Source organism: Balaenoptera acutorostrata, chromosome 5 (genome assembly GCF_949987535.1).
Source record: "Balaenoptera acutorostrata chromosome 5, mBalAcu1.1, whole genome shotgun sequence".
Lineage (NCBI taxonomy): Eukaryota > Metazoa > Chordata > Mammalia > Artiodactyla > Balaenopteridae > Balaenoptera > Balaenoptera acutorostrata.
This window is the reverse complement of record NC_080068.1, coordinates 48,538,690-48,564,461: the sequence shown is the minus strand read 5'-3', so window position 1 is coordinate 48,564,461 and position 25,772 is coordinate 48,538,690. Positions and strand designations below refer to the sequence as shown.

At 40.2% G+C, this 25,772-nt stretch overlaps 1 protein-coding gene across 6 annotated transcripts in view; it reads left to right on the top strand.

Moving 5' to 3' along the window:
* Positions 1 to 823: 823 nt before the first annotated feature.
* The window catches only part of FRAS1 (Fraser extracellular matrix complex subunit 1), a 457,113-nt gene continuing 432,164 nt past the window's right edge, over positions 824 to 25,772 (top strand). For 4 of the 6 annotated variants that reach the window (XM_057546920.1, XM_057546919.1, XM_057546918.1 and 1 more), the window contains exons 1-2: positions 840 to 994; positions 7,892 to 7,923. In XM_057546920.1, coding sequence (XP_057402903.1) covers positions 919 to 994; positions 7,892 to 7,923 — 108 coding nt within the window. In that variant the 5' untranslated portion in view covers positions 840 to 918. Of the gene's footprint in view, positions 995 to 7,891; positions 7,924 to 25,772 lie in introns of all 6 variants that reach the window. The other 2 variants (XM_057546921.1, XM_057546917.1) reach the window with 2 other exon arrangements.

Sequence of the window (25,772 nt, the reverse complement as noted above, 5' to 3'; positions counted from 1 at the left end):
GGCTCTAGTTCGGAAGTCCTTTCCAGGCTCTCTAGCATTTTCCTCGCTGCATTTAAAATCATGGCTCCTCCTCCGCTCCCGTAATCACACCTCGACCCAGCAGACCGGCTCGGGGCGCACGGGGCGGAGGTGGCCGCTGGCGCCTAGCGAGCCGCGCCCCGCAGCGCTCCTCGCCCGGGCCAGCGGCGGGGGCGGGAAAGTAGCGGCGGAGTTCCCCGCGCTGCCGGCCCCGGCTTTCCTCGGAAGCTTTCGCAGAGTCTGCGGCAGGGAGCCCAGCCCGAGGCGGCGGCGTGTGGCTGCAGCGCCGGCGAGTCCCACGAGCCGCCCGCAGCGCAGCACGAAGTTTCCCGCGAGCCGCTCCGGGTGGCTGAGGTCCGCCGAGCCGGGTGGCCCAGCCCAGAAGGAGGAGTGGGTGGGTCTTTTGGGGCTCCTGGCGACCCCCGCGGCCGACGCTGCGAATGCCAAGCGAACTTTAGAAAGCTGCTGCCGAGGAACCTGCGCCGGGATCTCCACGGTTGGAGACCCGGGAGCGGGCGGGTCCGGCCTGCGGGAAATGCTGGGAGATCCAGTCGGCTGGTGACGGGCAACCTTCCGGCGAGCCTTGGCCGCGGGTCACTGCGCCCTGCCTCCTCTTTTATTCTCCCGAGCTCAGCCGACGTTGGCGCCCTGCTCTGCTGGAGAGCTAGGCGCGCTCTCCGCCCGGCAGTGAGTGAATTGAATCCCTCCCCCTCCCCCCCCGCCACAAGAGTGTCGCTCTCGCCCGTCCACCGCCTCATTTCCCCGGAGGTGACCGCCCGCCGCCCGTCGCACCCCGCTCTCGGGGCGCCTAGCCCGGGGCGCCGACGGCTGCGTTTTGGCCGAGAACTGGTTCTTGGATGCTGAAGGCTGGGCTTGTCCAGCGTGGGTGCAGAGGCGGCAATGGGTGTCTTCAAAGTGTGGCTCGGGGTGGCCCTAGCATTGGCGGAATTTGCAGTATTGCCTCATCATTCTGAAGGTGAGAGAGCGGTGCCGTGTGTGTGCGTGTGTGTGAGATCGTGCTTTTTAAAAAGCTCAGCGGGTGTATGGCATTGTGGGTCAGATGGAAGTTTTTTGGGGATGGGTGGGTGGGTGGCCGTGGAACTAGAGGGGGTTTTTTGTGAGAAGATTCCAACTCCTGATTGTTTTGTATGCAGATCACAAGCCCCACTCCCTCCTCCCTCTGCCCTGAGTGCATTTGGGTGGGTGGGTGGGTGGCAGACCGAGGTGCCATCTCTGAAATTGGATTCTCTTTCTTCCCACTTCCCCGGTGCCCCCGAATGGAAAGCATGTACATGGAGCGTAGGTGAGGAGTGAACAATTGCAATTACCTGTGTAAAAATACTTATGCTCCTATGAAAAACAAAATCCGGCACCTTAAAACCCCCTTCTCGCCCTCCCTCCTTCCCCCAATGGGTCTACCCATAAAGTCCAATTAAGATTTTATAAGGTGGTTAGAGCGTGTTCTGGAAGTAGACAATTCAATCGCACTACAAGAAATCTCCCCAGTACAGAGAGACTCGAGCCTGCCTCTTCCCCAGAAAAGAAGTGGTTAATAAGAGTTCAGCTCCGTTCTCTGACTTCGCCCCCTGCCTCCCAGTTTTCCTCCGAGGCTCCAACCTACGTGTAAAACCCTGGAGCTGGGGGTGAGAAAGAAGGAGACTGTGGGAGTTGTCGCCATGATAGCAAGAGCAATGTGAGCTCAGGCAAATAAATGAATCGATAAGGAAATGAAGAGTTTGGGGGTCCTAGGATGGCGGGCCCGGGGACGCGAGGCGGCGTGAGCTCCCACCTGCTCAGAGTCGCGAGGAAAGTCGCCTAGCGGGTGCTTAGGGAGGGGGAAGGGAGCCGGCGGGCTGAGGAAGACGGCTTAATCTACCGCGCAGGGCTCTCGGCTTCCCCTCCCGGCTCCATTCATTATTCATCCAGCTGCGGGAAGAAGAGTTCACCTGGCCCGCAGCAAATCAGAGCCGCAGCCGCGGCCGTCGCGGGCGCGGGGCGGGGCGCCTTCTCAGCTCGGGTGCGGACCCGGGCGTGGGACTGGGGGCAGCGGCAGGCCCCCGAGGAGGACACAGCCCTGCTCGGACCCACCTGCAGCCACCTGAGCAGCGGCCTTTTCCTAGCTAGCTTCCCGGGAGAAAGTGGCGGTGGCTTTGGAAACGCACGGCAGTGGGGACTTTGCCGTGGGTGGAGAGCCCGCCAGCCCGCACCCTCCCGGGAATTATGTCAAGTGTGTATCATCCCCGGGAAGAGCAGCTGGTCTGGGGCCTGTGCAGCCTTTTTCAAACAGGGCATAACCTGTAGAACCGTGTCTTTATTTTATGTGTGCGTGTGTATGCAAACTTAAAAGACAATAAAACGTGTAGGGCTTAATTGTAGTAAAGCACATGGGAGAGTCCACCTAGGCCACCCAAATGTGAATTTGAGACAGAAAAATTACGTTTGCACTTGGTGGTGGCAGTTTCCTATTTAGGATCGTGTCCCAGCAACGCGGAAAACGTGCTGGCTGTCCCCGATAGCTCACCAGGGGGCAGTTGGAATGATGTAAGAGATTTGCTTTTCAGAAGCAAATCTCTTAAAATTACAAAAGCCATTATTACTAAGGGCCTGCAGGGTTCACTCTTTGGAAGACTGGTTGACAAAAAGGGCAAAGTTTAAAAACGTCCACAGTCTTCTGATGGGGGAGGAGTGTAGGGCGCGAGGGGCGCTATTCCTCCAAAGATTCTTTGGAAACTTTGCTTCTTACTCTTTCATCCCACCTTCAGAACATTCTAGAATCATCCCACAACTTGGATTCATAGATATCTGAGAGTTTCCATCCAAGTCATAATGATGCTTACCTAATAATGAATGAATGAATGAATGAATGAATGAATATGGACATTTACTGAGCACTGTACTATTTGCCTGGCACTATGCTAAGCACTTCACATACTTTATCTCATTAAATTAATTAAATGATAACAGTCCCACAGCCAAAAAATCAGCTGTCATCTGATGAGTCCTTTGATTTGGTTCTGTCAGGGTTTTCTTTTTCTCTTAAAAATAAGAGCATTGAGGTCAAGAATGGAGAGCTTAAGGATATTAGAGATTTCCTCAAGTTTTTATTATTAGCCTTGGCAATGATTTTTAAAAATGGAAAAGAAGCATTCACAAGTGTGGGTCTCTTGATGCGACCTACTCTGTGATACTGTTGCTATCCAGGCCATGACAAATTTGTTGTTTTCTTCTCAATGCTCAGGGAGCATGTCATATATGTTTCTGGTACACCAGTTAATAATTCTATAATTTTAGCTGATAAAAATACAATCTTCCTCACTTAACTGTGTGCTCACGGAGGGCTTAGGATGGCTCCTGGTTATTATACTTCCAAATCAGCTCCTGGTACACAATAGGTGCTAAAAAAATTTTGGTCAGGTGAATGAGTATTGCCAAATCACATTTCAAATTAAGCTTAGACTGCTGCTGTGTGACCTTGAATGAACCACCTAACTTCTTTGGGCTGTGGTCTGTTATTCACCAAATGCAGAAGCTGGCTAGGTGATAGCTCTAAAATACTTCTGCTAATCATCCAGCATAGAAAAAAAAAAACGATCAGTATTTGCTGCCTTATTTTTGGTCAGTTGCATCTTTCTAGTTCTGAATTTTATTTTAATTATTAAAAGAAAAATGAAGGTTTACAAGCAGGTTATTGGCGATGTTATTTTACATTTTCTTATATTGCTAAGCTGACAAACTACGGTGATTTGAGAACTTAGTAAAATCAACAAGTCACAGAGAAACTTCTAGCAAATGTGGCTGCTTTCTGAATCAGATGTGTTTCTGGAGAAGTACATCTTGAGTTGTGTCGACCCGTGGAAATCCTGTGAAGTTACACTGGATAGAACATGTCGGCTGTGGATAAAGAGTCTTGAATTGGTTACGAGAACTGAGTTCTAGTCTATGTCCATCACTCCCCATGTGACTTTAGCCAAGCTTACAATCTTCCAGTCTTTTTCCTTTAAATGCCATTAGCAGAATATACTGAAAAGGATCATTTGATAGACAGAGTGTTTTATTTATGGGTGGATCAGCATATTTGGTTCCACTCTTGGTAGAAGAGTTCCTTCTGTGTAGGATTCAGTGCTTAAAACTCAATGTTAAGGAAGGAAAGACATTGGATGGGAAAAAATAGCCTATCTCTTCATTCTTTCAGTCCACAAATCTTTATTGATAGCTTATATATCAGGTTATTAGGTTATGTCTGGTAGGGACATATAGACATCAAAAAAATAATAATAATACCTGCCCTCAAGGAGTTTGCATACCTGGAAATCATTAATATCGGTAAGGTAGCAGTAGGGACATGTAAACGTTGGTCCTTGGTGGCTTTCCCACTATTGAATAATTGCAACTCTGCATCTTTTGGCTTTTGCAACTACCAGCTAGTGGAAATAAAGGGTGTTGTATTGTCATAGGCTCTTATTTCCATCATATTGCATTTCTTTTCTCCTCTGGGGATTGGATTCTGGGTGTTACCCTCTGCAAATAAATCCTTTAGTGAGAGCACGGTCATCTGTATTCACTGTTGTGGACTTGAGTGGTAATATTACTCAATTTTACTCAGATACGAGTAGTCATAAAATACTGTCCACCACTTGGCTCAGGAGAGGGGAGGGGACTACCACACGGCACAGTTGGAGTCGTGTGCCAAATCTTACACTAGTTCAAAATCAGTTGGCCCATTTTCGTTTTAACTCCTCTATTAATTGATCTGACCCCTGGTTGACAATAATCAGGACAGGAGCTGTCCCGTCAGTCCAGAAAAGGATTCTATTTTAACTATTCCACAGTGTACAAGCCATATGCTGAATTCTAGCACAAAATAAAGCTTGAACATTTAAATGCCAACTTGTGGCTGCTTGTTCCTAGTGAGCCATGTTTTTGTGATACCGTGCTTTCCAAATTTCTTCCTATGTTTTGGTCATATGTGCCACTATTTCTTTGAACAAATGGGTCTGGCATTTTGTGACTTAGATTTAACGTCTCTTAATTTACTCACGTTATCAGGTAGGGTTTCCATAGTGAATAGTTTCAGGATGTGAGTACTGGTGCAAATTATATCTCAAATTTCCTCTGAAAACTTCAGATTTTATACAGGTGTCTCATAATAGAGTACATTCTAATGTGCCAAAGGGCCTAAAAATGAATATGAAGTGACATTTTGCCTACGTGACCTGAAAGAAAGGCGCCAACCACAGGAGGAAGGTCTCAAGATCTCAGCTTCCTTCTTGGCACTATGTGATCCCTTCACCCTGCACAACTTTATGCACTTTCTCACAGGTGTCAGAACTTAAATTACCTGCCATCTCAGCTGTATTCCATACCCTGAAACTGGCAAAGTTCTTGGTCTCTTATTTTTCCTGTTTTCCCTTGAAGAAGGCCTGTTTCTCCTTCTAGATATGCATCATCAGTTAGAATTCCCCTTAAGCTGGAGTTTCAAGTTCAAATAAAGCCCAAATCGAAACTTCAGGTAGAGTTGCAATCATTCCAGTGCTCCTTAAGAAAAAAAGTGATGAGTGGAGAGAGTAACTTTGTTTTCCAAAGTATATGAGTTGATCGATTAGTGAAAAGGCAGAACCAGAAGCTGCACCTATCACCCAATGCCAACAAACCTCCCGACTTAATCTGCTGGTGGGTGTGAAGCTTGTGCTAGTGTGGGAGAAATATGCTTGCTTTGGAGGATTGCATCTGGCATTGGGTGGTGATGAATGTTTGATGGGACTGGGCATCACAGTGGAATGCTTTCTTTTTTCTACTGGGAAGCAATGAGGTTTTGGAAGCTGTGTTAATGGGGACTCGTTTCTGCAGCTGCCTTTCGGGTAGAGATGTTGTGTTTTAGGAAAGCCCTCAGAGGCCAAGGCTTATTTCTTTTAGAATTGTACATCCTAGAGCGACCCAAATTGAGTTATTTCCCTTTTCTAATGATAGAATTTATCAGCAGTTACACATAGTTTTGACTCGAGTTTCTAGCAGATGTTTGGCTTAACCAAGTGTTTGTGATGCCACACTCAGTGCTGCTTTATTTTTTCATGTTACCGTGATTGTATAACATCTGTCGAAATTTCCAGAAATGGGTTTTGATATGAGTACTTGGACACATCTTAAGATACCTGATTCCTTTTGGAGCTTTGAAAGTTTACTGGCCTTTGGAGGGTAGTGCTATGGAGGAGGGTAATAAAATTACTTGAGGATGGTTTTATCTAAAGGTTAAATTTTTTTTTTTTTAAAGAAATTCACGTTCTTTTTATTTATTTATTTATGACTGTGTTGAGTCTTCGTTTCTGTGCGAGGGCTTTCTCCAGTTGCGGCGAGTGGGGACCACTCTTCATCGCGGTGCGCGGGCCTCTCACTGTCGCGGCCTCTCTTGTTGCGGAGCACAGGCTCCAGACGCGCAGGCTCAGTAATTGTGGCTCACGGGCCCAGTTGCTCCGTGGCATGTGGGATCTTCCCAGACCGGGGCTCGAACCCGTGTCCCCTGCATTGGCAGGCAGATTCTCAACCACTGCGCCACCAGGGAAGCCCCTAAAGGTTAAATTTTGTTTGTTTATTCTAAAGGTTAAATTTTGTTAAATTGTACCTAAGTGATGATCTTTATGTTTAACTTTTAAACGTGAGAAGTAATAAATAAGTCCATTTACATAATTTAGGAATTGCATTGTGTTGATATATATTTATGTACCTATATACGATTATTTTATATATATCCATATCCACATGTCATATTATTTTATATATATCTATATCCATTATGTGTTTATATATACATATATATCTATATCTATATATATCTATATCTATATCTCCTTTCTTATGATATACCATAGACTGAAATACTGTCTTTGGAACAGAATTTCTTAAAAATAAGTCAGGAAGAATTTCCCCCCAAGATTTTATCTCAAGTTATTCTTATTTGAATTTCAAGGGCACAAGAAGTCATTTCAATAAATTTGCCCATGGAGATCTTTGATTCAAACCCCAAGTGTAAATAACCATCTCCTTTTCTTTGAATACTGTTCTTAATTCCATTATTAGTAGATAAGGCAGACCAGTCCTTTCCTGAGAAGTTAATAGTACTGAGACTTCACGAATGATCTGTTGGCGTCCAAGCACTGTAGTAAAATGTGTCCTTCCCTCTTTGGACATTAAGTGTGGCACATTGTCAAGGTGTGCTCTGTCTTGGTGTGTGTATGCTATTTCAATCTTCTTTGCAGCCTGTTTCTGAGCTAGTATCTGTTAGCACACTGCCTGCATGTTTATAGGTTAAATCAGCACCTGCTGTGCTGTTCAAAAATTGGTTTAGAAAAAGCATAATTTTGTGGGCTGGAAAGTTCCATGAAGGAGATGGGATCAAGTTCAAGGAAATTGATTAGACCAAATGCATCTCCTGAAGGAAACAAAAATGAGTAAAGGCATTGGCATATGAAAGCATTACCGTGGCTTCCTAAGTTGGCCTCTTGGGTTGGACTGGAGAATTTGTGTAAGCAAAGAGTGGCAGAGAAGCCTGGATAAGTAAATTGGGAGTGGATTAGGAAGGCTTTGCTGATTTGTCATATAGGAAAATACACCAGTGTATTTATATCATGTCGTTATACATACATTTATTTTAAAATTCAAATAATGAGTTTTAATAATTCTTTCCCTCATGCATGTCCAAGAAATGTTGTTTTGGTGTATGGGATTATTTCCCCAGGGGCAGAATCCTCAAGCTTTTGGAAAAAGCGCAGTTTGCTGATTATGATGCATGTAGATGCAGTTTTAGTGTACTTTGGCCAGGGCAGTGCCTATTGGTCTATTATGCATCCCTTTTAATTCTTGTTTTGTTTTTTCCCCACAGGTGCTTGTGTCTATCAGGGTTCCTTGTTGGCGGTAGGTCATTCTTCATATATTTGGTTCATTTTTTTTTAATGTAAAATGCTTGATTGAGGTTACTGAGTGAGTGAGGTGACCCTGTCATTGTAAAATGTATTTATTTTCCTTCTCAGTTTGAGGATTATCCCTCATCCTGGCACAGTCATGCTCAATTACTTAATACCTTTTCCAGAGTGAATTAGTTCCATTCGGATACTCAGGTATTGGAAGAGAAGTTCAAACACCCAACACCAATTTGCATTCCATGGCTGTCTTGTGAGTTCTTTCAATCAGAGAGAAAATTAGATCCCATTCTTTTGTCGGATATGAACTAGGGCACAATTTGTTTATCTTCCAAACAATTTGTTTGCTTCTTCCTTTGAACCCCCCCCTCCAAAAAAATATACAATTATTGAGTACAATATGGAGGATCCTGACTGTTGCTTTGAATTATACTTTTAAGTTTTGGTAACAAACAATTTAACATTTTATCTCTGATCCTTTGCCACGTAGAGGAGAATTGATTTTGAATTAATGTCAGGATCACTTGGGGGAAAAGCTGATGCAAGATTCCTGCATTTCTTTTCATTAATAATGTACTATGGTGCATAACAGTGTGTTAAAAGCCTATTGAAAAGACCGTCTACACTCCATCAACTCTAATAAGTGGTGTGACAAGTCATTCTTCACCACTTTTTTATTTTAGGTTAATAAATTCTGTAATAAAAACAAAACTCAGATGGTTGGAACGGGTTTGCTCATTTACATCCCAACCCGCTATTGACATGTGTGATACCAATATGTCATCTTGGATTGTCCTTGTGGTATTGAAATAGATGAGAAATATTTGAAATATCTGAGAGTCTAGATAATTGTAGATGTTCACGGTAATATTCTTGAATCTGAACTTTATGTAATATAGTTACTGCTCTGGAGATTTATGTGTTTTTTCCTTCCTTATATTTTTCTGTTAAAGAATGAGGTGAAAGCCATTTTCTACTCTCTTTCCCATTCCATGCCCTTAAAAGACTACTCTTCCTTCTGTTTATTCTTTAATACATTTTAGGAATCATTTTAAAATCAAAGTGCTATAAAGTACATCATCAGTTTTGGGGAGCTGTAGTAGATATTATAGACAAGTTAGTTGTCCATTTTAATACAAAGAAAATTGCTTATTGTGTAGAGTCCTTTGTAGCTTTTCAATATATTTTCATAGCTATCGATCTACCTGACACATACAGCAGATCAGTGAAATAGGCAGGTCATGTATTATTTTATACTCTCCCCCTTTTTAATGAAGAACCAAGGATGAGAGAGAGAGAGGTTTGCTAAAGGTAATTGACCATTAAGGGGTGGACCAGAACAAAACAACCTGTCTTCTTTCTGTTGTTCTCCTGAATCTGAAGAAAGTGGCTAGACTACCTTCTATGTTTGACATGGCAGCATGGTATTGTACGTTTGAATACGAAAGCATCAAGTACGGGGAGAGGTCAGTTTGGTTCGATCAAGTTAAAGGAGTGGGCACTAGCACACTCCTGACCCCTCTAGTTGCCTTCTTTGCTTACCAAGACTGTGCTGTGTTTGTTCCTACACCTCCTCTAGCCTGATGTACTTGTGATTGTGGTTATGCAACTCAGGCAGAAAGACAATACATTTACTACAATAATAAAGATTATTATTAAACAAATATTTATTGAGTGACAACTCTGGACCTGCTATTCTAGGCACTGGGAATGCACCCGTGAACAAACAGGCAAAATCCTTGCCTTCATGAAGCTCGACTTCTAATGAATAAAATATTTAGAATGTCAGATTAGTGCTAAGGAGGAAAACAGTATGGGGGTGGGGAGATAGAAAAGGCTGAATAGGGGACAAGGGTGGCCTCTTGAAATAAGGGGATAGGGAAGGGCTCCCTGAGAAAGTAAGGTGACATTTGAAGAAAGACCTGAAGGGCACTATAAGAGCTTGCCCCTTGGATATCCAGGGGAAGAGAATTCCACAGGGAGGAACAGCAAGTGTGAAGTCTGAAGTGGGAGCTTGCTTGGCCATTTGAAGAAGTACTTGGAGGTCATTGTGGCTGGAGCACGTGATCCAGGGGGAGGATAGCAGGAGGTGAGGTCAGAGAGGTTGGCAGTGACAGAGCAGCGTGTTCTTCTATGGACTTTAGCTTGTCCTTTCAGTCAGGTGGGTGAGCCATTGGGGGAGCTAGAGCAGAAGAATGACAAAACCTGACTTATAGTTTAATTAAACTGCTGAAATGGGAATATGAAAAGGAATAGCATTTGTTTCTAGGGAAACTATGTTGAATACTTTAAAAAAAGACTCCATAGAGGTGAGTCACTGAAAATTTGCTGTCAAATTAAGTATGAGAGAAATAACTATAAAAGATTGGGGGAAAAGCACAAAAGTCCAGAGAGAGTCTGCATTCAGATTTATTTGCAACCACTTGAAGTTCTCTTTCCATTTTAAGGAACTTCAAACTGGAAGTGGGAATGATGCATTATGGCCATAGCTAATTGTATGAATAATTCATCTCTGCTCTCTCGCCACACGGCCTGGTCTTGAAGAAAAGCACTGCACCTGCATCAGTGAAATTGAATGAATGTGCATTTATGTATTTTGAATTAAAATACAAAGTTTAAGAACATTTATGTACTGTTCTAGGATTCTCTGATTAAACAACTCCTTGGGTGAGAGGATTTCTATGGTAAGAGGCTTCACAGCCAGGGGCTGGCTTTGAGGATAGTGGCATGGTGTCCCAGCCCCAAACCCTGTAAATTCTACCCACGTGCATTTCAGAGCTGGGAGTGACTTTGGAGATCATGTAGTCCAAACTCTCCATTTTATAGGTGGGGAGAGTGAGGCAGGGATTGAAGTTCTTGTGCTTCCTTCATGACTCAGGTGAGTAACCAGAAGTGGAAAGCGGGTCTGGTTGAAAATGGCAAAGCACCAGCTTTACCCAGAATTCCATGAAACATACCAAGCAAATGAGAACACAGATCTAGGCTCTGGCTGCTAGTTGCTAACTCTCAACCTGTCTTGTGAGGATTCCTTCCACTGATACCTTTTCCATCTCATCACTTGTTGCCTGGGAAGCTGCCAGATAGAGTGGTTCATTCAGGGCCCCTGTAGTCTGACAGACCTTTAAAAAAAATTTTTTTTAATTGAAGTATAGTTGATTTACGATGTTGTGTTATATAACACAACTATATAACTAGGTGTATAGCAAAATGATTCCGTTATACATATATATATATATATATATATATATATATATATATATATATATATTCTTTTTCAGATACTTTTCCATTATAGGTTAATACAAGATATTGAATATAGTTCCCTATGCGATACAGTAGTTCCTTGTTGTTTATCTATTTTATATATAGTAGTGTGTATCTGTTAATCCCAAACTCCTAGTTTATCCCTCCCCCTTTGGTAACCATAAGTTTGTTTTATATGTCTGAGTCTATTTCTGCTTTGTAAATAGTTCATTTGCATCATTTTTTTAGATTCCACATATAAGTGATACCATATGATACTTATCTTTCTCTGTCTGACTTACTTCGCTTAGTATGATAACCTCTAGGTCCATCCATGTTGCTGCAAATGGCATTATTTCATTCTTTTTTATGGCTGAGTAGTAGTCCATTGTGTATATGTACCACATCTTCTTTATCCATTCCTCTGTCGGTGGACATTTAGGTTGCGTCCATGTCTTGGCTATTGTAAACAGTGCTGCTATGAACACTGGGGTGCATGTATCTTTTCATATTAGGGTGTTTGCCGACAGACCTTGTTCTGATTCTTCCTCATCTGCTACAAACCAGCTCTGTGACCAAGTTACATAACCTTCCTGAATCTCTGTCGCCTCCTATGTGAAATGGGGATAAGTAGAGCCTCTCCTGAAGGGTTTTTGTAGAGTAAAGGAGGTAATGTGGGGAAGACACCCAGGCGCAGTGCCTGGTATGTGCTTTTCTGCAAGAACAAAATTTCTCTTTACCAGCCAAGAAGAAAGACAAGAGGAAGGAACTGTTACTCGGCACCTGCTTTGTATTTCATACTCTCAACAATCCCAGGAAGTAGGTGCTGTCTTCACAGATCAGGAACCTGAGGCTAAGAAACTCTAAGTCACTTGTTCAAAAATCACACAGCTAGTCAGTGCTAGAGGAAGAGGGCGTTGCAACCTGGGTCTGACTTTAAAGCCGTTCCACCGAGCATGCCGTTTCTCACAGCCAAGCCAGTCTGCTTGTGGTCTCTGAGCACGGCTAGCTTATTTTACCATCAGCCCTATGTGCCCACCCCCTCTCTGCTGCACCTGTCACGCAGTTGTCTCTGCCAGTCTCTGTCCTGACCTCCTGCAAAAGCCAGCTGTCCCTGGCTCACCCCTTCCCGTTTAGCTGAGGCTCTCCCACACTAACGTGCACTAAATTCACCACACGAAGCAAGGAAAGTTTAGGGGTTATTCCATCTTAACATATAGTACATACTATATTATATATATGTACCCACACAAATCCGCAGCAATGTTCTGTGTTTCCCAACTTCTGACACCGCTATGGACTCGTGGAGACACTCTGGGGTCATTGGGTTCTAAGCCCCATATAGCCGTCTCTCAGTTATGTACTGACTTTGTCTGTCTCTCTTCTTTCTTTAACACTGTCTTCCCTCCTTTCTCTTCTTTCCATTCCTCAGGTCAGAAAATACCCAGGAAGGTCCCCTACCTTTAGAAACACTGCATAGTCTATTTTGGAGTGTGTTTCTTCCTCCACAATATCGCTGCACCCCTGGGCTCTCAGGACTTTCTCCAAAGTCAGCCACAGTGGAAGAGAGAGTGTGACTGGGTTAAATCAGGGATCCCTCAGAGGGAAGCTACCTACTTAATATGTTTAACTGTGACAGGGGCATTGAGTGTGAGGAGGAAAACAGATTTTTTATCTCAAAGTTTTCACCTATCTCCTGTTCTTCTCTATCTATATTGAGTAAAAAGAATTTCACTTCCTTTGGCCTCACCACAAGCAAACATCTCCTTTATAGGTTCTTCCTGGGGGTGGATGGTTGGACTCTCCAGTTTTTATATCTGTAAAATGGAGATGAATGATGTACTTCACAGGGTTGTTGTGACGGTTAAAGGAGATCGGCAGGAAGCACTTAGCTTGTGACCGACCATAAAGGTTAGCTGCTATTACTGTTTCTGTAAAGCAGTTACACTTAGCAAAGGCGGACACAGCCTCTCTCCTTCTCCAGATCGAAAGTGTTGAGTGTTGGGATTTTCCTACTTGGAATACTTTTCCTCACAAATGCTGACAAAGTGCATCAAGAGGCACTAACTTTTAGCACATTTGAAAGGGAGAAAAAGTTTTCAAGAAGAATTAAAATTGTGGAGTGTTTACTATATACAGTATAACACAGTGGAAAGATCCAGGCTCTGGAGTTTAAATCTGGTTCTGCTACATACCTGCTGTGTGGCCTCAGATATGATACTTTAAACAGCCAAGTCTCAATTTCGTTGTCTGTATAATAATATACCTCATAGGGTTGGTGTGAGGGTTACCTGAGAGCATGCTTGTGAGAGAACCCAGAGCTGTGCTTGGCAAGGAAGACACACTCACATCACCTAGGTGGCAACGACATGTCGGAGTGGAAATGACTGCGTGGTAGAAGCCAGGGTGTCTTGGTTCGGGTTTTGGCTCTGTAATTACTAGCTGTGTAGTACTGAGTAAGTCACTTGAATGAAATGAGGTCTCAGTTTCTAAATTCGTAAAATGAGAGAGTTAGATTAGATCCTCTCCAAGATTCCTTAGCCCAGGGCCATCCAATGGAACGCTCTGTGCTGATGGAAATGTTCCAGAGCTGCATCGTCCTGTATGGTGGCCACAGACCACATGTGGCTGTTGTGCACTTGAAGTGTGGCTAGTGACACTGAGGAACTGGATTTTAAATTGTGCTTAATGTTAATTAAAATTTATAGCCTCACGTGGGTCGAGGCTACTGTATCGGACTGTGCAGCTTTAGAACTTTAAAATTCTTAACTTACTCTAGTACTTAAGCTTGAATTTTAGTCTCATGGATGGTTCTCACCCTGGGCAAAGGTTCACTGTTGTGTAGTTAGTAGTTTGAGGAAGGTCACAAAAAGTTTGTTAGAGCACCTGAGTTTGCTATTTGTTTGTTTGTTTATATAATATTGTTTTATACATATATGTATATAATTATTACAACACTACTCTTCCCATATTGCTCGATATGTTTTCTTGAATAAAAGAAAAGGGGTGGGGTTACAGCTGAGCCCTCACTTGCAATCGATCCTACATATTCTACTAAATTTTTCCCCAGCTTTATTGAGGTATAATTGATAAATAAAAATTGTATATATATAAGATGTACAACTTGATGATTTGGTATGTGTATACGTTGTGAAATAATCACCATCAAGCTAATAAACATATCCATCAACTCAGTCACTCCTTTCTCACTTCCTTCCTCCCTCCCTCCCTTCTTTCCTTCCATAGTGAGAACACTTAAGGTCTACCCTCTTAGCAACTTTCAAGTATATAATATAGTATTGTTAATTATAGTCGCATTGTTATACATTAGATCTCCAGAAATTGTTCATGTTGCATAAGTGAAACCTTGTACCCCTTGACTAAACTCTTCCCCTTTTCTCTTCCCCACACACCCTTCCAGCCATTCTTCTTTCTGCTCTATGAGGGTAACTATTTTAGATTCCACATGTAAGTGAGATCATGCCGTATTTGTCTTTCTGCATCTGGCTTGTTTCACTTAGCATAATGTCCTTCAGGTGCACTTATGTTGCTGCAAACGGCAGGATTTCATTCTTTTTTAAGGCTGAGTAATATTCCATTATCTGTATCACATTTTCTTTATCCATTCTTCTGTTGATGAGTATTTGGGTTGTTTCCACATCTTGGTTATTGGGAACAATGCTGAGAGGAACATGGGAATGCAGATATCTCTTCAAGATCTTGATTTCATTTTTTTTTGGACTTATGCCCAGAAGTGGGATTTCTGGGTCATAAAGTAGTTCTATTTTTAATTTTTCTGAGGCACCTCCATGCTGTTTTCCATAATGGTTACACTAATTTACATTTTCACTAACGGTGTACAAGAGTTCCCTTTCTCCACGTCCTTTCCAATACTTGTTATCTTTTGTCTTTTTGTAATAGCCAGCTTAACAGGTTTGAGGTAATATTTCATTGTGGTTTTAATTTACTTCTATTAAAGATTTTACAAAATATTTTTGGTGTTTTGTCAAAGTCTGATATGTTTGTGGGAGTGTTATCCACTGTATATTGTGGTGGGAAAAATTGAGAACTTCTGGTCTAATCTGTAAGCCTTGTTGATTAGGGTTAAGGAGGATTAAAGAAGGCAAGTAGAACTCTTCAGTGCTAGCGTCCTTTTAAAAAATTGATGTGCTATAGCATTATTTTATTTGAAACTGTAACACAAAAGATGTAGCCCATAGAAATGAAAATGTCTCAGACTTGTGTTTGTGCTCAAGAAGTTTTATGGAGAAGAGAAATGAAGAGAATTTGGAGGCTTTCCCTATTAAGTGCTCAAAGCCCCCCCAAACACTTAGTAAATCTTGGTCAGCGACTGCTGTTAAACACCCTGAACTTCTCAGCAGTGGGGGGAATGCTTGGCATCTTGTGGATATACTCAGAAGGGAAACAATAAAGTCAGCCATTCCTTAATTTCCCTTAAGAGTACTATTGGGTATTGGAGGATATCACTGTTCTTCATTATAGTTTAACAAGAATTCATCATTTTTTCAGCCTCTTCATTTATTTTTAAATACTGAGTAATATGCCTTTAAGTGGGAGAGACTACTCTTTATTAAAATATAATTATTCTGGGGTAAAAACTTTTTTTACAGAAAATCACATCATCACTCTGCTATGTGCTGGAATAAAGTTTGAGAAGTAATGAGCTTCCTTTAACTAGAGATATTCAAGTGGAGACTGGAAAGTCTGTATCATAAATGAGATAGTGGTGGCTTGGTCTGGATGACTTCCAAAGCCTTTCTAACTTGGGTTCTGACTCGCGTGAATTGAAGATTAGAGCTGTGTGTTTCTGCCTTATGGAAGCCCTTGTGGTAGGGGTGGGGTGGTGGTGAGAAAATCTCCTGACCCCAGAGGTGTACAATGAAGGGTTTCTCCCCTGCGTTCCTTCAGATGGACTGATTTTGTACCCTTGGGTACCAGGCAGTGAGAATTGGGCTCTAGGTGCCTCAGATGATTCTTTTTTTCTTTACTGGGTTTTTATAAATCATCCACCATAATCAGATGTGGTAGTTTCCTCTTTGGAAATTCATATCTTCTGAGCGTAGTTGTGTGAGAGGAATAGTACAAGAGATTTTGTGCTTCTATTGATGAATAATCCATATACATTTTCATTCTTGTTCATATTTTTGTGGTAGGAGCAGATGTTTTAACAAACACATTTCTTATGCTTTGTTTTGAACTTAGAAGATGCAACTGAGCTTGGCAGCCATATTACCTTGTTCAAAAGATGGTAGCATGATCATATATTTCAATTTTCTGGTCAGACCATACATTCCCCACACCTTTTTTTTTTTTTTTTTTAAGTTTGTGTCATTTTTGCTCCAATTGCCTTACAACCTAGTACCTCATTTTGTTTTTTTTTCTTCATTTGTCTGTTTATAACTACAAAAATGTACATATACATGTTTATTTTTTACGTTGTACATTTATATATGCATATACATATATATATATATATATATATATCTCCTAGAAAAGAACTGTCACTCATTTATAACACCTTATGGTGTTATCTCATTTTAGTTACTTTTTAAAGCCCTCTGCTTACTAAGCGAAAAGATGATATATAAATATCAAATGACAATTGTGAGTTAAGCAAGCTTATGTTTTCTTGGAGTTTGAGTGGCAAATGTCTAAAGAAAATTTGGCTTTGAAAATCTCATATGGATGGCATTCTGCTTGTGTGACAAAAAGGAACACAAATATAAAATCTGCACAAAATAATTTTTAAAAATCTGAGCAGTTTTATGTAAAATTAGTACGTATCCTCTGGTATGCCAGCTAAATTCTTTTTAGCAATGATTTCTTAGTTTCCCTGAGTTTATAAACTAAATGGAAGGAAGAAGGAAAGGGAAAAGCTTTCACAGTAAGAAACAGTTTATTGTTAGTACCCAGGAGATGCTTGAGTTTGGGCCATGACCTGTGAGTTCTTTCCTGACAGCTCCCAAGATTGGTTATTTATTAAATTTATGTCATTCCTTTCTTCCAAAGGCAAATTGAATGGGTGTGGGATGGGCTGGGGAGAGGAGGGTATCGACATGGGAGAGCAGATTTCATAGTTCCTTGTACCTTACATTCTTGAAATGGTTTTGTAATCGTGAGTAGGAGAGAATTATTAACAGAGATACTTATTCTTTGGTGCTCTTACTGTACTTAGTTTCCCTCTAATCCAGAGGGAACTTGGTCTAAGAGTTGAGAGAACAGAAACAAAAGAAACTCTAGCCTGAAATTAGTGCCTTAGAAGAACCTTCTCCCTCTCATATTTGCCATTGGTATATGTAGTAATAGTGGCCCACCTGGATTGTAGATATTTATTGATCAACTTCCATGTGCTAAAAGATATGAGTTACAGACCCTGGGGTGCCTACCCAACAGCCTCCTTTCTCCTTTTCTCTGCTGGCAAAGTCCTAATTTTTTCTTCCAGTTCCCACCTCTTCCCCACATGACTTGTGTAACTCCTAGCTGCAAGCTAGTTAGGAAGTTTATATTCTCTTGCCAGGATTGGCTTAGGAGTATGACCTAGTTGTGGCCAATGAGTTATGCAGGGAAGTTTTGGGTGCTTGAAAGAACCCTATAAAGAGCACCTCTTTCCCTCCAGTTCTGAAACAAAGAATAAATATAGAAGTAAAAATCACCTTTTAAGTTTTTTAATCAGTAAAGCTAACATGGAGGATATAGCTTTAATTCTCTTAGCCAGATAGGCTTACTGATTCTGAACCCACACCATCCAGCCGACTAGGCATCACAGACAGAGATTTACAGAGGCAGCTTTCCCATGCAGAAGGGCTGCTCAGGTGAGAATTATTGCTTGAAGAAGCAAAGGAAAACTTATGCCTTGGTTGAAAGGCTTGCTTCCTAGAACAGGAAGGAAGACAAAACTGAGTTAAGCATGCCCAGTTACCCTTAAATTTGCTAGTTAGAGAAATTGTGCCACCTTCCCAGGGAAAAGAAAGCCCTGGAGGTATATGTTGATATCCCTTCACAAGAAGGAAACCTCAGGAGAAAGAAGAATTCTTTATTAATGAGAGATTTTATTTTATAATTATTATTTTAAATTTCTTTTTTTGGAGGGGGTTTGGGTTTTTAACTTTTATTTATTTATTGATTGATTAAAGTATAGTTGATTTACCATATATTAGTTTCAAGTGTACAGCATAGTGATTTAATATTTGTATAGCTTATACTCCATTTAAAGTAATTACATAATAATGGCTATATTTCCTTGTGCTGTACAATATATCCTTGTTGCATATCTGTTTTATACATAGTACTTTATATTTCTTAATCTCATATCCCTATCTTGCCCCTACCCCTTCCTCCCCAATGGTATCTACCAGTTTGTTTTCTATACTAGAGACTGTTTCTGTTTTGTTATGTACATTCTTTTGTTATATTTTTAAGATTCCACATATAAGTGATAACATACTGTATTTGTCTTTCTCTGTCTGACATTTCACTAAGCATAATACTCTCTAGGACCATCCATGTTGTTGCAAATGGCAGAATTCCATTCTTTTTATGGCTGAGTAATATTCCATTGTGTGCACATTGACCACATCTTTATCCATTCATCTGTTGATGAACATTTGGGTTGCTTCCATATCTTGGCTGTTGTAAAAATAATGCTGCTATGAGCATTGGGGTGCATGTATCTTTTTGAATTAGTGTTTTCATTTTTTTAAAAAATGTATACCCAGGAGTGGAATTGATGGATCATATGGTAGTTCTATTTTTAGTTTTTTTTAAGAAACTTCATACTGTTTTCCACAGTGGCCACACCAATTTATTGTACATTCCCACCAACAGTGTACAAGGGTTCCCTTTTCTCCACATCCTTGCCAACATTTATTTGTTGACTTTTTGATGATAGCCATCTGACAGGTGTGAGGTGATAGCTCATTGTGGGTTTTTTTTTTTTTTTGTAGTAAGTTTTGAAATCAGGACATGTGAGTCCTACAACTTTGTTCTTTTCCAAGATTGTTTCAGGTATTTGGGATCCTTTGCCTTTCCATATGATTTGAGAATCAACTTGTCATTTCTGAAAAAAAGGCAGTTAGAATTTTGACGGGGATTACATTAAATTTGTAGATCATTTGGGAAACATTGCCCTCTTAACAATATTGTCTTCCAATCCATAGAAATAAGGGATGTTTTTCCATTTATTTATTTATTTATTTATTTATTTATTTATTTTCTCATTGTGGTTTTGATTTGTATTTCTCTAACAATTAGTGATGTTGAGCATCTTTTCATGTGCCCATTAGCCATCTGCGTATCTTCTTTGGAAAAATGTCTATTCAGGTCTTTTGCCCATTTTTAAATCCAGGTGTTTTTTTTGATGTTGTGTTGTGTGAGCTGTGTATATGTTTTTGATATTAGCCCCTTATGGATGGGTCATATCATTTGCAAATATTTTCTCCCATATTAATGGGAGATTTTAAAACTTAGTCTTTGAACATTGGCATGTGAAGATGTGATCCCTGGAGCTCCTGCAATGGTTTTGCAGCCATTGGACTACCTATCCAGCACACAGATGGAGGAAAATGATGGAAAGAGTTTGGTTTCCTGAAGAGTTTGGTTGTTGATCTGATGGATTGAGCAGCACAGGAACTGATCTTCCTGGGGAATTGTTATATGAGTTAAGATATTCCCTCATTGTTTAAGCCAATGTAAGTAGGATTTCATGTTACTGTGGCTAAAAATACTCTAACCAATACCCTACAGTCAAATAATGAACTCAGTTGAAAGCACTTTGGGATAAGTGTCATTATCCCAGTGTGCAGCAGCATAGCTAAGGGTGTGAGCTCTAGATTCAGACTTCCTAAGTTTGAGTCTGAGCTCTTCACTGTTGTTCGACCGACCTTGGGCTACTTACTTCGTCTTTAAAATGGCGATTTTTAAAAAATTAATTTTTATTGGAGTACAGTTGATTTACAATGTTGTGTTAGTTTCAGGTGTACAGCAAAGTGAATCAGTTATACATATACATATATCCACTCCTGCTTAGATTCTTTTCCCATATAGGTCATTACAGATTATTGAGTAGGGTTCCCTGTGCTATACAGTAGGTTCGTGTTAGTTATCTGTTTTATATGTAGCAGTGTGTATATGTCAATCCCAATCTCCCAGTTTATCCCACCCCCCTTCCCCCTTGGTAACCATAAGTTTGTATTCTACATCTGTGATAATAGTTGTGCATGTATTACAGAACTGTTGTAAAGATAAATGAGATAACACATGAAAGTACGTGGGGTTTGATGTGTAAGTACGCACTAGTAGGTAATAAGTATGTTCTAGCTGTTGAGAATACTGTTATTCATGGAAGAAGTCACTTCTGATCTTGACCTTAAAATATGGGTCAGTTTAGAATAGGAAGAGATGAGGGAAGGGCTCTTTAGATAGAGGATCAGTGTGAGTAAAAGCATAAGTGGCAAAGGCAGTCCAGTTTGATTAAAGTGTGAGAAGTGATGGGATAAAACACTGAGAAGGGATTTTTAAACTCCAGATCACATAGGGCCTGGAATAAGGCATGTGAATTACATTCTGTAGACCATGGGGACCCTTTGAAATGGAAATCATTTGCTCTTGAATTCTAACTCTGTCACTACAAATTGATTAGCGTATTGTTGGAAGTGAGAAATCGTGGCACCTTCCTCTGCCATGTTCCTCCCTCTTCTCATTCTTCATCAGAGTCCAGATGTAGTCGCTCTGTAGAGCGTTGAAGAGGGTGTGAGTGGGTCCATGTAACCGATCATCACTGCTGGAAAAAAAAAAAGATCAGTGTGCAGACATACTCCAACAGTGAGTTATTAGTTCAGCAAAAGCAGGTTCATCTTGGATTATGTCAAGTGAAACTCCCTATTAATAGGCATTAATCCACTCCTTTAATATGGATGTTCATAATGATTCCCCCTGAGGTCGTGATGGAATCTTTCTCCTTCCTCTTTCGTCGGCATTTCTTTTTTCTACTTTCCAACTTGCAAAGATTAAATTATGTTCCGGGTAGCATTAAGATAAATAAAGTACATTTTATTGTATTAAATTTTTTTGAATGGAAACCTTATTTTATTTATCCTACCCCGGATTTTGAAGAGTATAATTTTTCTCCTGTGCTGGACAACAGAACGTATTGTCTTTTGTTTGCTTTTAGAATTTTATCAGAGTTATCATTCCTACATTTAAAATACGTTTTTAAAAGAAAGATCAACTGTGATAAGATACTTTAAGGAATAGTAGGACCTCTGGAAAAATATGAACTGCTAGAAAAGATTCTTAATAGTTTGACTTAGGAGGAGAAGAGAGGGAGATTTTATGGGAATAAGATAACTCAAGTGCTTATGAAAAGGAGAGAAACTCATATTTCTTTAGTAGAATGAATTAAGCTGTTGAAGAAAAAACATCTTTTTACATTTCTTACTCTGTTTCACTGATGATTTGGAGGAAAAACCTCAATGATAACAGGCAGGAGATAAATATAAAGCATAATAAAAGAAATTCTGCGAGCGTCAAGGCATGTGTATTCCTGCGAGGTGTTTTTATGCAAACTTATTAAGGTCAAGGATACTTAGTAAGCAAGATTGTATCTTGAAAACTAAGAATTCTATTTTTTGCACTATAAATAAATTATTGAGTTAAGAAGAAAACAATTAAAGAGGATAAATGTTAATGTTTTTTTAAAAACCAAACCACAAAACCCAGAATATTATACCAACTTTTGAGAATGATACCTTCCTTTTTTGTTTTTTCTAACTGAGAATGGTCATATTGTTTTATTTATTATATTAAAAGTAATATGTTTGTTCTAAAAGAACAAACATATAATATAAAAAGAAGGGAAAAGTATTAATTTCAGTAATTCTGTGAACAAAAATAACGATAACTAAATATTAGGTGAATTTATTGCAGAACTCTTTTTTTCTTTTATAAGTGTGTGTGTGTTGTATGTGTGTGTGTGCTTAACAGAAACAGGCATCATAATATGCATATTTCTTGGTCACTTTTTAAAATTTAATACTGTGTAATGAATATCTTTTTATGTCAATATACATTAATCTATATCATAAATCCATCGTGTATACAGTGTAAGTTATTGTAGCCATCCTTACTGACTGATATTCATATTCCAATATATTAGTATTGTAAGCAACACTGTGATGAACATTCTTGTACACTTTTCAGTTATTTCCTGAGGGTAAATTCCTTAGACATACAATTTTTGAGCCACATGATACACATTTTTTAAAAGCATATTTGTGTACATATATAATGCATATTTCCAAATTGCCCTTCAGGGAAGTCATATAGTTTCACTTCTATTGGCTGGTATTAGTAGAGAATTCTGATGTAAGGATGAAACCAACACTTGATTTTTGAATGATTGATCTTTTTTTTTTTTTTTTTTTTAAATTTATTTATTTATTTATTTAATGGCTGTGTTGGGTCTTCGCTTCTTTGCGAGGGCCCTCTCCAGCCGCGGCAAGCGGGGGCCACCCTCCATCGCGGCGCGCGGGCCCCGCACCATCGCGGCCCCTCCCGTTGCGGAGCACAGGCTCCAGACGCGCAAGCTCAGCAATTGTGGCTCACGGGCCCAGCCGCTCCGCGGCACGCGGGATCCCCCCAGACCAGGGCCCGAACCCGCGCCCCCCGCACCGGCAGGCAGACTCCCAACCACTGCGCCACCAGGGAAGCCCCCGAATGATTGATCTTTTTAACTGAAGCATAGTTGATTACAGTATTGTGTTAGTTTCAGGTATACAGCAAAGTGATTCAGTTATATACGTATATATTTATATTGATATATATTTCAGATTATTTTCCATTATAGGTTATTACAAGAAACTTAATATTGTTTCCTATGTTACATAGTAAATCCTTGTTGCTTATCTATTTTATATATAGTAGTGTGTATTTGTCAATCCCATACTCCTAATTTATCCCTTTTTCCCCTCCCTTTCCACTTTGGTAACCATAAGTTTGTTTTCTATGTCTGTGAGTCTGTTTCTGTTTTGTAAATAAGTTTACTTGTATCTTTTTTTAGATTCTACATATAAATATATTATACATATTTGTCTTTCTCTGACTTACTTCACTTAGTATGATAATCTCTAGGTCCATCCATGTTGCTGCAAATAGCAATATTTCATTCTTTTTTATGTCTGAGTTATATTCCACTTTATATATATATATATATGTATGTATATATCTATATCTATATCTATACACATCTTTAGCCATTCATCTTTCAATGGACGCTTTGGTTGCTTCCATGTCTTGGCTATTGTAAATAGTGCTGCTTTGAACATTGGGGTACATGTATCTTTTTGAATTAGAGTTTTTGTCTTTTCCAGATATATGCCCAGGAGTAGGATTGCTGGATCATATGGTAGCTCTAGTTTTAGTTTTTTTTTAAGGAACTGTTTTCCATAATGACTGCACCAATTTATATTCCCACCAACAGTGTAGGAGGGTTCCCTTTTCTCCACACCCTCTCCAGCATTTATTATTTGTAGAGTTTTTGATGATAGTCTTGAATGATTGATTTTTAAAGGCTGATGGAAGACAATATTGACAAATTTGGTGAAATTCAAAAAATATCTAATAATGTAAAACTAAAAATACCCCAAATAGAGTACAGATTTTCAAAGAATTAGTGCTTTAAAGAATTACTTAGTACTTATAAAGAATTCATACAAATATTTAAGAATATCATCAAACTTTAGGAATTAAACTGGCTAAGAATAAGAATAGAGAGTTCACATAAGAGAAAATACAAGTAGCAAACAAATATATTAGGAAGGATCATTGTTAATAACCATGTTAAAAACTAAACCAATAATGGAATATCACCTTACATCTATTAGATAAAAGTTTCTAATAGGTGTAAGGTGATATGATCAAATCCAGTTTTGATGAGACTTCTGGGAATTTGCCCTAAGGAATTAATTTAGAAGAAAGAAAAATTATACATAAAGAAGTGTTTTTACCAGCTTTATTTATATTATAAACTAAGAAGTTATCTAAGTGTCTGTATTAGAGGCATGGTTAAGTAAATCATCATAGATTAAGTTGACATGGGATATTACATAGCCATTAAAATAATAGATGAAGAGCATTTAGCCGTGTGGACACATTTATGAGGTAATGTTCAGCAAAAGGCAGAGTGCTCAATTCAAACCCTGTGATTAAAACTATTTTTAAAAATGTGCCTTGGGCTTCCCTGGTGGTGCAGTGGTGGAGAGTCTGCCTGCCAATGCAGGGGACACGGGTTCGAGCCCTGGTCTGGGAAGGTCCCACATGCTGCAGAGCAACTAGGCCCGTGAGCCACAACTACTGAGCCTGCGGGTCTGGAGCCTGTGCTCCGCAACAAGAGAGGCCACGACAGTGAGAGGCCCATGCACCGCGATGAAGAGTGGCCCCCACTCGCCACAACTAGATAAAGCACTCGCACAGAAAACGAAGACCCAACAGAGCCAAAAATAAAAATATTAATTAATTTTTTTTTAAAAAAGTGCCTTTCTGTAATTGGAGTCTGATAAAGGGGGGAAACTCATTTTATGTCAAAAGTTGAGGGAGAAAGCTTATGGAGTAGAGGGTATGGAATCAGAGGAGGGAGAGGATAGGAGTTATGAGAATGAAGAGACAATGCATGGAGACACTCAAGGCAGGATAGATGGATGGAGTGGGGTCAGACCTTACGTGGCAGGGGCCACCTAGACAAGGTTCTTTTTCAAAGACAGAAGCAAAGGAGGAGGAGGCATGTGAAAATTATGTTATTTAGGACTCAGTGTAAGTGATGGAAACTCAATTCAAACTGGCATAAGCAAAGCCTGTAATTTATTGCTCCCTTAACCCAAGAGTTTAGTTTCAGGTGCATCTGCATTCCTGTGCTCACATGACACCTCTCTCGCCTCTGCATTGCTCTTTGTTAGCACCATCTCAGGCAGTCTCTTTGTGGTGGCAGCTTTGGTTTACATAGTTTAAATAGCTCATATTCACAGAGAGCCCCTTTTTGGAGTGACATTGCCAGTCAAAATTCTAGGAAAATCTCTGCTTGGCCCAGCTTGAGTCAAGGATTATACCCCCAGATATAATCATATTCTCACTGGGGAAGAAGAAACCTTATGATTTACCAACATTACCACGTAGAAGAAGGCAGTTTTAACAATGAAACATGCTGGCCAAAGGACAGAAACAGATGTTCTCAACAAGGATAAATAGACATTTAGAGGCTGTGTGGCTTGTTTACTAAGTCTTAAGTGAGAGCTACCATCTGCTTGATTGGCCTAATCAACAAGGCTAGAGAAAGTATCATTGGAACCAGGTCTCGTATCTTTTGACTCCCCCAGTTATGGTCAGCCCTAGACTAACATCCGTGTTTACTTGCCTTTATCTGAAGTTGGGAAAGAAAGTTGGTTGGACCCATTTCACTCTACAACACACCTTTAGTTGTTTGAGAAGAATACGCAGCAAACACATGGGCGTAGTTGATGAATTAGGGCCATGTTGATGTCCTTTTTTGTAATTTGGAGGGATCTGAAGTAAATGAGTGGTTGGTTAGATGTG